At 37.2% G+C, this 14,317-nt stretch overlaps 1 protein-coding gene across 35 annotated transcripts in view; it reads right to left on the minus strand.

The window, feature by feature from the left end:
- Positions 1 to 14,317, minus strand: part of SLMAP (sarcolemma associated protein) — a 99,420-nt gene that overhangs the window by 51,031 nt on the left and 34,072 nt on the right. For 23 of the 35 annotated variants that reach the window (XM_068907331.1, XM_009688243.2, XM_068907334.1 and 20 more), the window contains 6 exons: positions 10,581 to 10,734; positions 5,228 to 5,300; positions 3,807 to 3,843; positions 2,069 to 2,131; positions 569 to 664; positions 174 to 245 (listed from right to left, as the gene is read on the minus strand). In XM_068907331.1, coding sequence (XP_068763432.1) covers positions 174 to 245; positions 569 to 664; positions 2,069 to 2,131; positions 3,807 to 3,843; positions 5,228 to 5,300; positions 10,581 to 10,734 — 495 coding nt within the window. The remainder of the gene's footprint in view (positions 1 to 173; positions 246 to 568; positions 665 to 2,068; positions 2,132 to 3,806; positions 3,844 to 5,227; positions 5,301 to 10,580; positions 10,735 to 14,317) is intronic. The other 12 variants (XM_009688232.2, XM_068907328.1, XM_068907337.1 and 9 more) reach the window with 1 other exon arrangement.

The raw sequence follows: 14,317 nt of genomic DNA on the forward strand, positions 1-14,317 counted from the left end.
ATGCCTAGTTTTCATGCTATTCAGATTATCAAAACTCCACAGGTTCATTTCAGTGTCAATGCCATCTGAGAGTGTTGCTGCTGCCTTCCTCAAATCATCTTATTTGAAAGTATTTCAGCAGAGCTGTATTTCAGCATTCCTAGCATTCAATTCTACTGAAGTGAACTACTTACTTTTGAACATGCTTGTAATTGATTTCCCATGACTTCTAATCTCGATAGCAGCCTGTCTTCATCTATTAAAGCCTAGTGGAAAAAAGGTAGCACCTTCGTATTAACATAAGACAAGCAGCAAAACAAACAAGCAATTTCAAAAGAACGTTCTGTGCTTTAAGTAGTTTGACTAGAGATTTACTTTAGGAACTTTCATTTTATTAGCGTACATACTAATAACAGTTTGTTAAAACTTGTACGTGATTACCTCGTTTATTACATGTTTTTTGCACCGTTTGAGAACCACCATCAGCTTTTTGTTCTTTCTGCTGTTTTTTCCAATTTTGTTTTCTGCAATTTACTCTATAGGCAACTGTGTATTTCAGTCTATAAAGGAAAATGATGCCTGCAGATACCTGCCAACTAGTATCTGAAGCCTCTTGTGTGACAGCAAGTAATCGCTGAAGGGTTGCCAGCTTCTGTTCCAACATTTGTTCCCGATGTAAGGCTTCCTATGAGGAGAGCAGAGAGCCAACTGGTCAGTTCAGCTAGAACAATTTAGAAAAAACAGAAGCAACAGAATAGATACTGAAACAGTGCTAAATTCAAAGACTAAAGGAAATACGAGTAGCAAACATTGCCATCCACTCACCTCCTAACTAAAATATCTTAACAAAAAGCATGAATGGATAGAAGAAGATGTTATCCTATAACCTCAGGTTCCTAAAAGCCTTCATTTTTCATGCTTATGTTGTATACACTGAAGGTACACTCAGTAATAAGTTATTCTTTCAAACACTTTAAAACAGTGTACCAACTTTGACTTTTGCCAACAGTTTCAGCAACAAAATTGTCATTAACAACAAAGGGCTGGTTGGCAGCTTGTATGCAATGAACTGCCAGTCCTCAAATGAGCTTGCAAAAGGAAAATGCCAGTAAGTAAAAACTACTATTTTGAGGGGGTTGTTCCGGCACAGTAAGGCAGAAGAGCATCTTTTTTAAAGAATTCTAGGATACAAGAACAAACAGACAGGTGAGTGAAGTATCTCTCAAAAAAGATAACCTGGCCGAGCCAAAACTGCTCCCTGCTGTGTCAGTAAATACATACAACAAAGTTCATCCCTGTCTCAAAAGCCTTATGGCTGATGTGAACTGCTAAGAATTGCCGCTAACAAACAAAAAACAAAGTAAATCAGTAGCACAACACATAAATTGAAGCTACATAGAATTTATGGACGTATATTTACATATGTACATATTGTTGCATGTTGCCATTTTGCAACCTAACCCTTTTTGTGGCCGTTATTGGAACATCTTACTTCAGGGGATGGAGGGTAAAAAAAACTGGCACAGGAGCAGACCCAGAAAGGCTGATGATGCGATGAGGAAGTACAGCTGCCAACACTCTCTGCTCCTTTCTACTGCCTAATAAATCCACAGAGACAGAGATATCCATGCTAAGATGTGTTGACATACTAAATGGCTTCATATTTTGCCATTCCTTTCCTTTAATGTAAAGCTTCATATACGTAGATAGTATATCCACAGCAACGGACGATAAAACAAAGTGTTTGGAGCAAAAGGAAAAAGAGGGAGCAGGGAGAAAGGCCAGGAAAAGCAGGTACAGGGCTTTCAGACATCCTCTGTAAAACAGGGACCTTTCATTTCTTTCATAAGTCATATTTCATATTGTCCATGCAAAACCCAAAAAGTTTAGGTAGAACTACATTATGTCCAAATAAAACACTTTTTAAATGCTATTTCACTACAGGAAAAAAAAAAATTAGTTGAATGTCTGTCGTGTTCCTGTTTACAAGTGGCAAGCCAAACGAATACACAAAGCACAGATTTTTGTCTTGAACAAAGACCAAGTATTTAGCTAGGCTAAAACAGCAAATTGTCAAGAGAAAAATTACCTGCAGATACTGTGAAAGCTGAAACAATTCCTGAGAATACATACTGGGAGTGTTAGCAGCAACCTGAAAAATAAGAGAATTTAAGAATTAAAATGGTTTTGGATGTTTCACTAAACTCAAGTAATGTAAAAGTTCATTTCAATCTAGTCACAAATGTAAAAATTTTAGATTATCTAATAACTGCGTTTTAAAATCACTTACTAGTCTACTATCATTTATTCTATGTGTTATCACAGAACTTCCCAACTCAGGATTGAGGCCCCACAGCGCTAACACCTTTAAAATATTTCAAAGCCCAAAGCCCTGAAGAGCTCAGTCTTAACTCAAACAAAAGCAACGATCTAATAAAAGGAATGAAGTGCACAAAGGTGAAATCTTTCAAACCCAAGATGCCCAGAAGTCAGGAGGGTTCTCGAACTGAAAATGGTCTCCCATATTCCAGTTCAAAGCCTCCCCACCGTCACTGCACATTTCATCATATATTTTCTGTTAACCTACTAGCCATCTTTCTTTTCCATCATTACCCACATGGAAAAGCAAAGCATTTGTTTCAGATTTGGAGAATCTATCTATTTTTTCCTACTCACAGCTGTTTTGTCTTTAATTTGTATATACAAACAATTAAAGAAGCTTTCACTGTCATTTATTCTGCTAGGTTTAATAAAACTGGATTTTTGGCAATTCTCACTCTAACCCCATACTTTCTTGCGTGCCTGTCCCAGAAACGGTTCTGGATTTGAGGGGCTGGAGGGGCAAGCGGGTTGGAGTGGTATATATATATATTTTTTTTTGTAAATTCATGTGTGGTGAGGTGGGGAGGGGGACGATTTAGGTACTATATTTTGTAGGTTCTCTGCCTACTTTGATACGAGTTTGAACCTGTTAGTCACCCAGTTACACCTGCAGTCCCTTCTCAGAATTTGTGCCCTTGCCGCGGATTCAAGCTATATATGCTCTTTGAAAACCAGATTTAAATGCAAAGTCTATCAACTCTTCAGATCACTGACTTCACAAGTAAGTTTGCTTTGTTCCTCAAAATTTTGTTCTTCAACTTGAGAACGTTCATATGACCCTGTTTAAGTTACTCCTCCTTTTTAATGGCTAGAAAACCAATTCATTATCACTTGACCCAATGGCATATCTATTAACAGCTTTTCCACAAGTACCCCACACTATCCAAACTGATTTTGAACAGTAGACATGGCCGGCTCCATGACTCCAGAGCAGACAATTCTGGCTATATCTGTATATGAGACCCCCTCGGGTCTGGGGACTCAGGCACACACTGGAACACCCCAGAGCACTTTCCAGCACGTGCACTGCAGCTTCTCCATAAAAACCAACATACAAAGACAACAGACCGCATCCCAACACCAAATCAAGGAAGACGACACTCTTGGGTCCCACAGAACAGACTATCTTGTCTTAGTATCAAATTATGCAATAATCTAAGACTTAGCATAATTAATAATGTTTCTGCATCAACCTATATCTGGAAATGTAACCATTTTAACATCAACTGATTTTTTAAAGCCACGTTTCAGAGGCCATGCTACAAAAAGTCAAGCTACCATAAAACATGCACTGTGTTACTTCCTGAACTTTAATGTCACTCATAATACTAAACTAGGAGAAAACAGCCAGTGGAAAACACATCTAAACATAACTGGGCTTCATCCTGTCTTCATCTTTTGAACAATCCACAAAACAGCAAGAAAAAAACAAATTATTGAATTACCTTATCAACAGGACTTGGTAATGGAGCATGGATAACACTGAGAGAGAGAGAGAGAGAGAGAGAGAGAATGTAAACACAGAATAAAAATTCAAAAACCCATGAGATCACTAGTATCGTGTGTTTAATCAAGATGCTTCGCATTTTTAAATCCATTCTTTAAATAGAACAATTAAAATATAAACATGCAAAGACAGTCAACACGAAGTTGAGCAGTTTCAAAAGTTACAGAAATATCTTCCACACCAATTTATAAATTCATGTTTGGTTCTAAACACCGAAAGGCGCTCTTTACTAAGTTTTACTTCAGTAGTGACATAACATTTGATGTGTTTTTAAAACTGATTTGCTAAGATTTAAACCAATTTACACGCACAAAACAATATGCATGAAGAGATAGTGGACAAAACACTCATTTACAAATTCAGCAAGCTAAGTAAAATAGTATTTGCTAACTTAGATAATTTTGTAGTTTCACTACAACAAATTTCATACTTGCTCATTTTCATCAGCTAGAAATATATGTTGTGAAGTTTTTATAATATTTGTCTTTACGTCACACAATTACACTGAAAATTTCCTGTAATTTATTTTGATTTAATCTTCCAAAAGGCAAAACACCCTAAGGCTTCATGTAAGCGTTTCTGGATACTAATAAGAATATTTGAATAAATAATCCAAAGCATACAATAGCTAAGGATGAACACTTCTTAAAATGGTGTCATTTGTAACTGGCACTCAGCTACTGCAAATACGACGTTTAATAGTATTTTTTGGTTCTGCTACTCTTAAAAAAAAGTTTCTCCACAGTTTCACTGAGCACGTGGGCACAGAGAAGCCTCTCAGGATTCATGTGAGCTTCCAAACTCTAACGTTCTTTCTGCTAATGCATTTCACGTTTTTCTTCATTTCTTCTTTTTTCACTATAACTTTGAACTGTACTGTGGAGAAACATTACTACGCTATTTATCTAAAGAAAATAAACAGTGTTATGTGCACATGTGGACACGCACAGACATAACATTAACTTCAACTCAGTAGTTTTTATGTGCATTTACAGGAATAGAAATAACCCCAAATTTATAAAGGGGAGGAAGAATAGATTGCTTGCTGGGGCTTCTCCCCCCATTCCTCTGGTTATAACATCTGCTTCAACATACTAAGAAACCCAGAGAGTCAGAAAAGCCCAGCTTGGTATGAACTTTTTTATTTTTATAGCTGTTCTGATTTTTAAAAGCAGAAAATGAAATGAGATTTCTTTTTCATGATGATGCCTGCAAAAGAACTGTGGTCTCAATTATTTTCTTCACTTGCAGTACAAGAGGAGAAACTGTTCCTACCTTGAATTTTGAATGTAATACCTATCAAACCCTCGTTATACTACAGGTTCATTTTGCCACACATGAACAAATACTTATTCTTACTCTGATCGCAATCGAGCTTCCATTCCATCTGGAAGAAATAATTTGATTGTGGAGACTATACATCCATGGGTAACTGAAAAGAAACAAACACTAAGTCATGATTTGTTACTATTTAAAGTCAAGAAGTAATTGATGTTAGAGTAACCAAGTGAACCAAGACAGGTGAACCAGGGAAGGTATGAATGCCTTCAAGTACCAGCCTCTTGCGCCTGGGGCTGCCTTCTCAGACCTCCCCTGGAGACCAGAAGCTTTGCCTTTAGAAACTTGAAGCATTTATGCTGTGTGCTTAGTCCTGGCCTATGAAGCACTTCCATTTCCGATTCTTCCAAATATAGCAGTGACTGCAAGATTTCTTTACTGCAGTTACTTTAAAAAAGTTAACCATGTTTCGATCATAAGAACGAGGGGGAAAAAAGGAATGCATCTTACCTGGCTTAGACACCAGGAACACAGAAGTATAACAGAAAAAGGGAGTTACCTTTCTGACAAGATTCCTAATGAGCATACCTGGGGCTTGAAAGGTAACACACCCAGTTTGGGGATCAAAAATGGAACATACAGCTACAGGAGCTACTTAGAAGTACATCCTCTTGAACATTAGGTACAGAGGCAGCATTTGGTATGTTTGTAGTATATATTTCATGCATATTCTTAGACAAGCAGCCTCTTATTTTCAGGAAGAGAAAGCTTGCTTCTCCTAGAGCGAATTCAGATTTCCTTGAACTGAAATAGGTCCTAAAGGGTAAGAGAAGGAAATGCAATGCATGATTCTTATAACGAGATCAACCTCTCTTCGCTGTTTCCCAAAAATTTTACCGATAACATTATGATACTGCAAATAGTAAAATTATAGTTGCATTTTCTTCCTTGTGTGATTCTACAATTTCAGAATCAGTTACATGGAAAGAAAGGTAGGAACTGTTCCCAAAATACTACAGCCAGCCAGACACAAAATAAGCATACAGTCATCTATCACCTATCACTATTCCTAAAGCAAGACAAATAGCTGTTCTACTCTCATGGATATTAATATCAGGAAAACAGTTAATCTAGCTTTGAAAAAAAAAGGAAAATGGATGTTTTAGGACAATGGTAGCACTCCAGGGAAAAGGGATAGGTTTTTAACAAAGCTACCTCAATAAAATAAAGTCTAAAAATACAGGAGAGAGGATCCAACTAAACAGAATTCTTTAACCTGTATTCAGTGCTAAAAGCTAATACTTTGATGACATATCTTCTTGGTTCTAGCACCTAGTTTTTTCAAGTTGACCTGGTAAAATATTACATTTACATGCCAGGGAAGAACAAACAGGATCTTCTCAAAACAGATTTATCCATGTGTTTTTTGGTCCCTCTTTGGCTTTAGACTTCCTGAACAAATGGTCCCCAGAACTCAAAATCTGTTCTCGAAAAACACTTACCACAAGAAGAATACAGTCGCAATGTTAGCTGTAGAGTGTAGTACTCTAATACAGCTTTCACAGTGAAGAATCCTTTCCTCTACAGTACAAAGAAAATTACTGATTTCAAGAAGAAAGTATTAGGGTGTCTGACACTTAAGACCAACATACAGCCTTACATTTGGCTGATATATCCCATAAGTCTGCTGTGAGATTACAGAATTCTGAATCGGTTCAGCAATTCATACTCAAAAAGCCTACTGAAGGCTGCATGAGCTTTTCTGCATAAAAGGTTCAGAGTAAGCAACAAATAGGATTTAGTAGAGGGTCTGGAACCGGCAGTAATGGTGAAAAGGTATAAAGCACTTTGACATGATAAAAATAGCTCTCTGTCCTATCAGCATCCCAGTTCACTACAAGCGGAAGAAAAATTTGAAAGACGAAGGGCAAGACAAAACAACAAATAAAGCATTAGAGTGATGACTGGACAGGCTGGGAATAATTGTTCCTATTCAACTCTGCATTACTGCCTATGGAAAAAATAGTTGGCTGCCAAAGGGACTGACCAAATTCTTGAAGTAAAACGTATTTCTTCTTCTTCCCACATCACACATGGCAGACCCTGCACTTGCCTCCCAAGCTGCTGGGAACTGGAGCGAGAGAAGGCTCTTCCAGCACTGCCGGGGGTCCGGTACTTCCATTGCTCTCACCTTGCTCTCACTTTTGAGAGCTCCAGGGGGGGTGGGAGGGGGAGGCAAAGCCACCGCCTGAGCGGGGAGCGGGGGCAGCAGAGGGCATTAAATGCCTTCAGCTCTCTGAGCAGGGGGCCACGGCCACAGATCACCGGCAAGCGTCCCCAGGAGCATCACGGCTTTCTACTTCGGAGGCACAGAAGGATATACAAAACTACCTACCCAAATAGATAGAACTAAGTAAACTTTCTCATGTGTAATTTTTCTGCAATTTTTCTGCAAACTTTCGCCATAAACTGACTGCACCTGGAATCATTTTGAACCATGTAATTGTACGTTTCACTCTCTCCAGCACCGAATTCCAAAAAAAGGACAGCAGTTGCATGCAGTCCTGAGGAGCTGACAGGAAAGGAGCGTAAAAAGGGAAATAAAGAAAAAATTTGATACAAACGACAAAACGTTTGTTTCACGAAGAGAAGGACCATGCTTACATTTTCACTTTCACTTGTTGAAGTGATAAAAGCAGCCATTGTAAAAATTAAAATAGAATTAAAAAACTGTCTGTGTTTTTTCCATTTTGTTTTATACATGGACAGGAATACGTGCTGGGCTTCCCCATCTGCCCATAGGCTTTTTCAGACACCAAGGGAGAGAAAAGCCTTATTTTAAAAAATAATTATGAGCCCAAAGTTGACTAGAGAAAAGTCCAAGGCCAACAATTTTTGTTTTATTTAAAGTATGTGGTATTATTTGATCATACTTGAAAGCCTGTTGTTATCAGCAGTTACTTCTTAGAACGTTCTGCCACTGACTGGGAAATCTAGGAATTACTGAATGAAAATAAACCAAAGCACATTAACATAGAGAGAAAAGCACAGTAAGATGATTAAGAGATGAGTACTGTACTAAGGATAGGGAAATAAGCAGGCCTATGTGCTTATTAGTAACATCAAAACTGGACAAACGTGGAAGCCGCCAGGGTTGGCAAGATATCCCTCGGGCTTTTTCATGACTTTAGCTCAACATCCTCCAAGGTACATCCTGAACGTGCCCCTGTTTTAACGAACCAAACAGATCATATTTGCAGGGAAATGAGTTACCAAAACAGTCTGAAGAATAAAATAAACACATTCTAGCAATATTTACACAGTTCAGAGTTTACACAGACAAATATTACTCCGTCCGTCCAGTCATCACTTTATAATTATATACGGCAAAATGCTGAGGTGTCTTGTGCAAGTAAGGTGTTATATAAATATCATAATGCAAAATGGTTCTAAAGGGAACCACTAATTTAAAACTGCTTTCATGTCTGCATTTTTATTACCACATTGACAGTAACATCTAAGACTATTAAAATGAATTGGTGAAAAATATTTGCTTATTCACATTCCAAATGCATTTACGTGTAAACAGTTTAAGTGTGACCCACTTCAGCTGCAATTTCTGTTTCATGAATCTTCCACAAACTTCCATCTAATTTAATTGCAAATCATTCTGATAAAAACGTGTACACTCACATTTTTCTTCAAACCTGAACGCTTAAAAAGTCTTCTTCCAACTAGGTTTTAAAATACAAGTTGTTTTAGGTTTAACTACACTAAAGAGTTCCTTCCCTTTTAAGGATGATAGACTCTCTTGTCAAATAAAAAGTTTCAAGTTTTAGAGATGCAACATATTCCTTTGATTTACTCCACGTATAGCCCTAGTATTAATAAGTATCTGCAGTCATGTCACATGAAATAATTTTATTACATAATTCCCAGACATTTCCAACTAAATATCTAGGAGTTAAATTTTCACAAGATCATTTTTGAGAGAAATGAAAACAGATTTTTTTTAGTGTCCTTTACTATCATGAATCACTCAAAAATAGTACAACTCCAGAAGTTCTGCATCACAAATTGCTTAACCACCTCCATTACTCAGCAAGGTTTTCTTTAAAGCTGTGTTCATTCCCCTTCCTCCGACACTTTGTAAATTAAGAAATATAACCTAGCAAGTTGAAGAAAGAATTCACGCGTAAAGAGTGACTTATGGCAGGCTTCCTAGTTTTGTTTCATTCATGTAATGCTCTTGAAAAATTTTATTATTCTAACATGGCCTTTTTTAGAATAACTTTACCATCAGCAGTTAAATTTAATATTATTCTTTCTGTTCATTCTTTCCTAATATAATCATCTTTTTTAAGGATAAGCTCTGTGAAGGTTGTCCTCAGGAAAGTAGTAAAGTGGAAGTGCAGTGATGACAATTTTGCCATTTTCTTGCCAAATCTGTATTACTAAATTAAGATTCTTCAAAATACAGCCAAAACGTTGTTGTTCAACAAAAATAACAGACCTTTAAGGTACCTTCAGAAAATCCTGTTGGAATTGATTACAATACCGTAATTCACACGTGAATCAGTCTTCGTAAAGAGAAAGAAATTGCTCCTGAAATATTGTACTTAAATCCAAAAGAAAAGAGACTAAGGCTCACTTTTACCGATTAACACAAGCATACAGCTTTTATCATAATCCAGGACTCTGAATGTGCATAGTGGGAAGAGGACAGCAAGAAAACCAAACCAGACAAAAACCTTCCAGCTCTTTTTTCCACCTAGCAACATTTTTCTATCCTCATTTTAAAGTACCTCCAGAAACTTAAAGCAGCAGCAGCAATAGAAAAAAAAAAAAGTAAATATCTAGATAATGCAAAAAGAACTAATCTGTTTCAAACTTTTGCTGACTATTTTATCAAGAAATTCTTGTTCATATTTCTGTCACACTATTTGCTAAAACCTTAGGGTTCATCTGCTTGAAAAAGAGTGAAAAGCTAGTTTAAAAAAAAAAAAAAAAAGCACACATGCTCATGCTGCAGTTTTCAAACTGTTGTAAGCCAGTGTAAGTGATGCAACAGCTGAACAGGTGGTCCCAGTTGAGCCTCCTTTTCTGGATCTGCTTTTCCACTGTCTACTCAAATACACACTAGCACTCGTGCAGCCATAGAGTAGGTGAGCTGGGTAAGCAACCCAGCTAAAATCTAAAGAAGAGATGGGAGGTGGAAAAGAATCAGTGTTTTCAGCAGAAAAGTTTCTTAATCCAGTTTACCGCATATCCACAAGACTCTCACTGTCAGCACAAAGGAGGGAAGATATAACAAAAGGACTTCCTTGCAACAGAAGTACCTTTTACCCTTAAAGACTGCTTTGCAACAAGAAGCCCTAAATAAATACACTTGAAAATTGAAGTTGGGAAAAAAAGCAGAAAAAAAGATCCATACCCTTACCTTTCCGCGTGTTCTCCGTCACATCTACACCAAACTGGATGATGTCACCTGACATAATCTCACATGGTGGGCTTTCCTCAGATCCTCTACTTAGTCTCTGACTATTAATAAAGGTACCATTACTACTTTTAGTGTCTTGAAGATAGAACTGTAAAAACAAACAAAAAAGTAGTAAAATTTCTGCAAAAACAATATAAGCATGATGAAACTGAAGCTCCAGTAAATTTTTATTTGCCATAAAATGCAACTTTGAGGCCCAATGTGGAAATGGACAAACGTATCAAACTCAAAGTCACCTCTTCAGGACGCAACACCTTCACATCTTCAACAAATATTTCTATTTGATTTGTAATTGTTTAACGTATTACTGATTTTAAGCATTATGCATTATGCAAATAATCACCATAAACTGTACTTAACCTACTGTGTGGAAAAGATTGGATATTATTAGCAACAAAAGCTTTTGCCATACATATGTAAGAATGGGTATTTATGTTAGTTAATACAAAAATTTTAACTGCATCATATGCCTAAGATATGAGTGTTCCATGGTACAAATGTGTCTTGTAGGGAACAGTGGCGCTGCAGACAAAGGTAGAGCTTTGGAAGAAGACAGAATCTAGGAACTGTAAATGCAACACCAGGGTGAGACTAGGGAAAACAAAGTTAGGATGCTTTTACCTTTCATGGATTCTACTTCACACCATGAAATTAATCTTAAAATTGCTGCATCATCAAGTACCTTTGTAAATATCCATTTGTAGAGTTAATTAAAATTTAATAGCAACTTACTGAAACTGGAACAGCTTATGACACAAGACTTCTACTCAGAAAAACTGCCCTATCTGAGGACAGGTCACCTAGCAAGCGAGTCACCTGGTAGAGGACTAGAGTCATTGGCTAAGAACTGATCAGGAGATAGCAGGAAAGGGGGCTGGAATGCTATTAAACAGTAGGAGTAGCTCTCCCAAACTGAGTCATTTTCAGTAGCTCAGGACAGCAACAGTTATTACAGGAAGCTAATGACATGTAAGTAGTCTCTGACTTCCTGAACTCATCAGGAATCTATGAGATTCCCAAAGCAAGCATAAGCTTGAGGGAGAGATGCTGCTTTCAGAAAAAAATGTATGTAGTCTTTATTTATAAAAGCAAAGCAAGATATTTGTTTCAGAACTCTGTGCAAAATTATCCATGCTTTTATTTGCCTCTATTATCACGCTCCTGAAAAAAAGTCATATTATAGCAAAAAAAGACTACTGTTGTGAGAAAATGTGGGTTTAAAATGGAGGGAGATAACAGTACTAATACTCTTCAGACCTCAGAAAACAGCACTGAGCATAAGGTACATACCCTGCATATTTGCCCAGGGTAGCACAAGGTAGTGCCCCTAACCTGAGAGCTTAAATGCTACTGGCTCCACAAGATGGGACTCAACACAGCAATCAAGGGGAATGCCAGAACAGGAAAGCTCACCTAGGTGTTCTGTAATGACAGAATGAAAATCAACACATGCAAGCTTTTTTTCCAGGAGTTATATCTTTGATCTTAAATGAAAAATGAAAAGTCAATTAGTTCCTCGTTGGTAAAGGTAGACATGAATTATGGGAAGATCAAGAAAGAATAGCTGTATTCATTGCAATTAACAACCAGACCCACCTACTCTAAACAATTTTGTCTCTCCCAAGTTAAAAAGCCAATCTCAATTTAATTAGCTTGCTAATTTACTAATCTAAAACTATTCAACCTTCTGATAGCTCAAGTGCCAAGATAGTTGGTTTTTATTTCCCGTTTGTTTTTAATTGGCATTCTACTCCATTTGAAAATCCCTCTACTCCAGAAAAGCGAGTCACAAGCAAGAAGAGACAAACATGTCTGCACTTAGTTCTTCCCCCCCCCCCGCCTTCTTTGCTATGCATATATCTATCTTTTTTCTCCTCCAACTTCAATATATCACTGCCTCATATAAACAAACTTCTACAGAACCTACAGATGGGGTTCTCTTCACTGAGAAGCCCAGCAGAGCTACCACAAGAAAGGAAGTTCTGCGATTCTGAAGTACAACAGACCATCAGCAAAACAATATACAAAGTATCAGTAGACTTGCAACATTTAAACTGTGAGGGGGAAAAAAAAAACTTTAGAAAAACAAATAACAAATACACATTAAACAATTTCATCAAACTGATACCCATTTAAGTTATTGTAGATCTTATTAAGCGACGCTCTTTAAATTTGTTGATGTCTTTACAAGCAGGATTAAAATATTCTGTTTTTTGCAACTAGTAAAGAAATAAGCAATAACTGCAAAATGTTAGCAAACTGATGACTAAGTAGAAATGCACTGACTTCACAAATTAGGAAAAAAAAATTCAGCTATCTTATTTTTAAATGCAGCAATTAGCAACCTGCAGCACTGGTTCCCTTCATTCAGGAAATTCAACCATTATTTCCATTCTAGTTTTCAATTGCTCAAATAATCTTTCTCTAACTTCAATCTCTCCATCACCTTTGTAGTGTTGCTAAAAGTTATCTTTAAAAAAGAAAATGAGCGCAAACACCAACAGGCACACTTGGATACGTTAACTAATATTTAAGGGCTATTAAATAGCCAGTGTCCTAGGAGGGTTCTCTACAATGCCTCCTACACAGTAGCTACCTACTGCACTGCCTTCTGGGGAACCCGCCTGATTTGTTCTTCCTGCCCTTGAGTGCAAACCAACAAACTACACAGCAGTGTCAGCTTACGGAGCAGCTATAAATTTTTCCCTCTCCCAATGCTCATCCCCGAGTTACACCACCTCTCCAGTTGTGCTGGCTTAAGCATTTGCATAGTCACAGTGAACCAGTTTTGAGAACTGATGCAAGGTATATGAGGAGGCACTTAAAGTGGTACTGCCACAAAAGAAAGGCAGCATAAACTGCCCTACTTTGATTTATAATTCGCACCTCTCCAAATCAAAGTCCAAGCCCTTTTGTGCCTCATAATAACAATCAGCCAAATTTAGAATGGAGTGGAAAGGGTATTGCATGCACATTCAAAACACCGTAGATGTTGAGGATTGTTCTCAAGAATTATCACACCCTTAATTCAGTGACTTCTTTATGTACCATGCAAGTGGTACTTTTCCATCTTTCTTTAAAAGTAACGTACAATTATTTAAGAAAATTCCACTTACTGTCCAGTATCTGGTAAATAACACCTTCTCAGACAAAAAAAAATCCCAGACAATATTTCTTCCTTAGTAATTTATGTTCTCATGAACGTTTGCATCCTCTCCCATTTAACTGAGTTTATCAATGAGGTATTGTAGTCATCTTACTGCACGTCTTCTATGACATTCACAGAGACTTTAAAGTAAAACTTGCAGTTCGTCAGTACATACACTCAGAACTTTTCTGGTACAGTCCATCTACTTCAGAATTTGCACTAAAGAAGTTTCAAAAAACTAGATTTTTGTTTCCATGAAATGCTTTGCAAGGAATTATGCATTAACTTTATAAGGTTAATATTGGTCAAATTTCAAATCATTTGTTTGGTTTTGCAAACTAAAGCAAAGTATCTCTTCTACTGTGTGTTGTATAAAAGTTTCCTTCCGTTTAACTTCCATCGCTTCCTAAGTCAATCACAGAGAAGAGTACCAATCGCTTGCTAAATCAGTCTACGCTGTACTTTCATGCAATTAGACAGGTACCACTACACTTCACCTCATTCTTGTAACAAATTCCTAATA

This window comes from Struthio camelus, chromosome 14 (assembly GCF_040807025.1).
Source record: "Struthio camelus isolate bStrCam1 chromosome 14, bStrCam1.hap1, whole genome shotgun sequence".
NCBI lineage: Eukaryota > Metazoa > Chordata > Aves > Struthioniformes > Struthionidae > Struthio > Struthio camelus.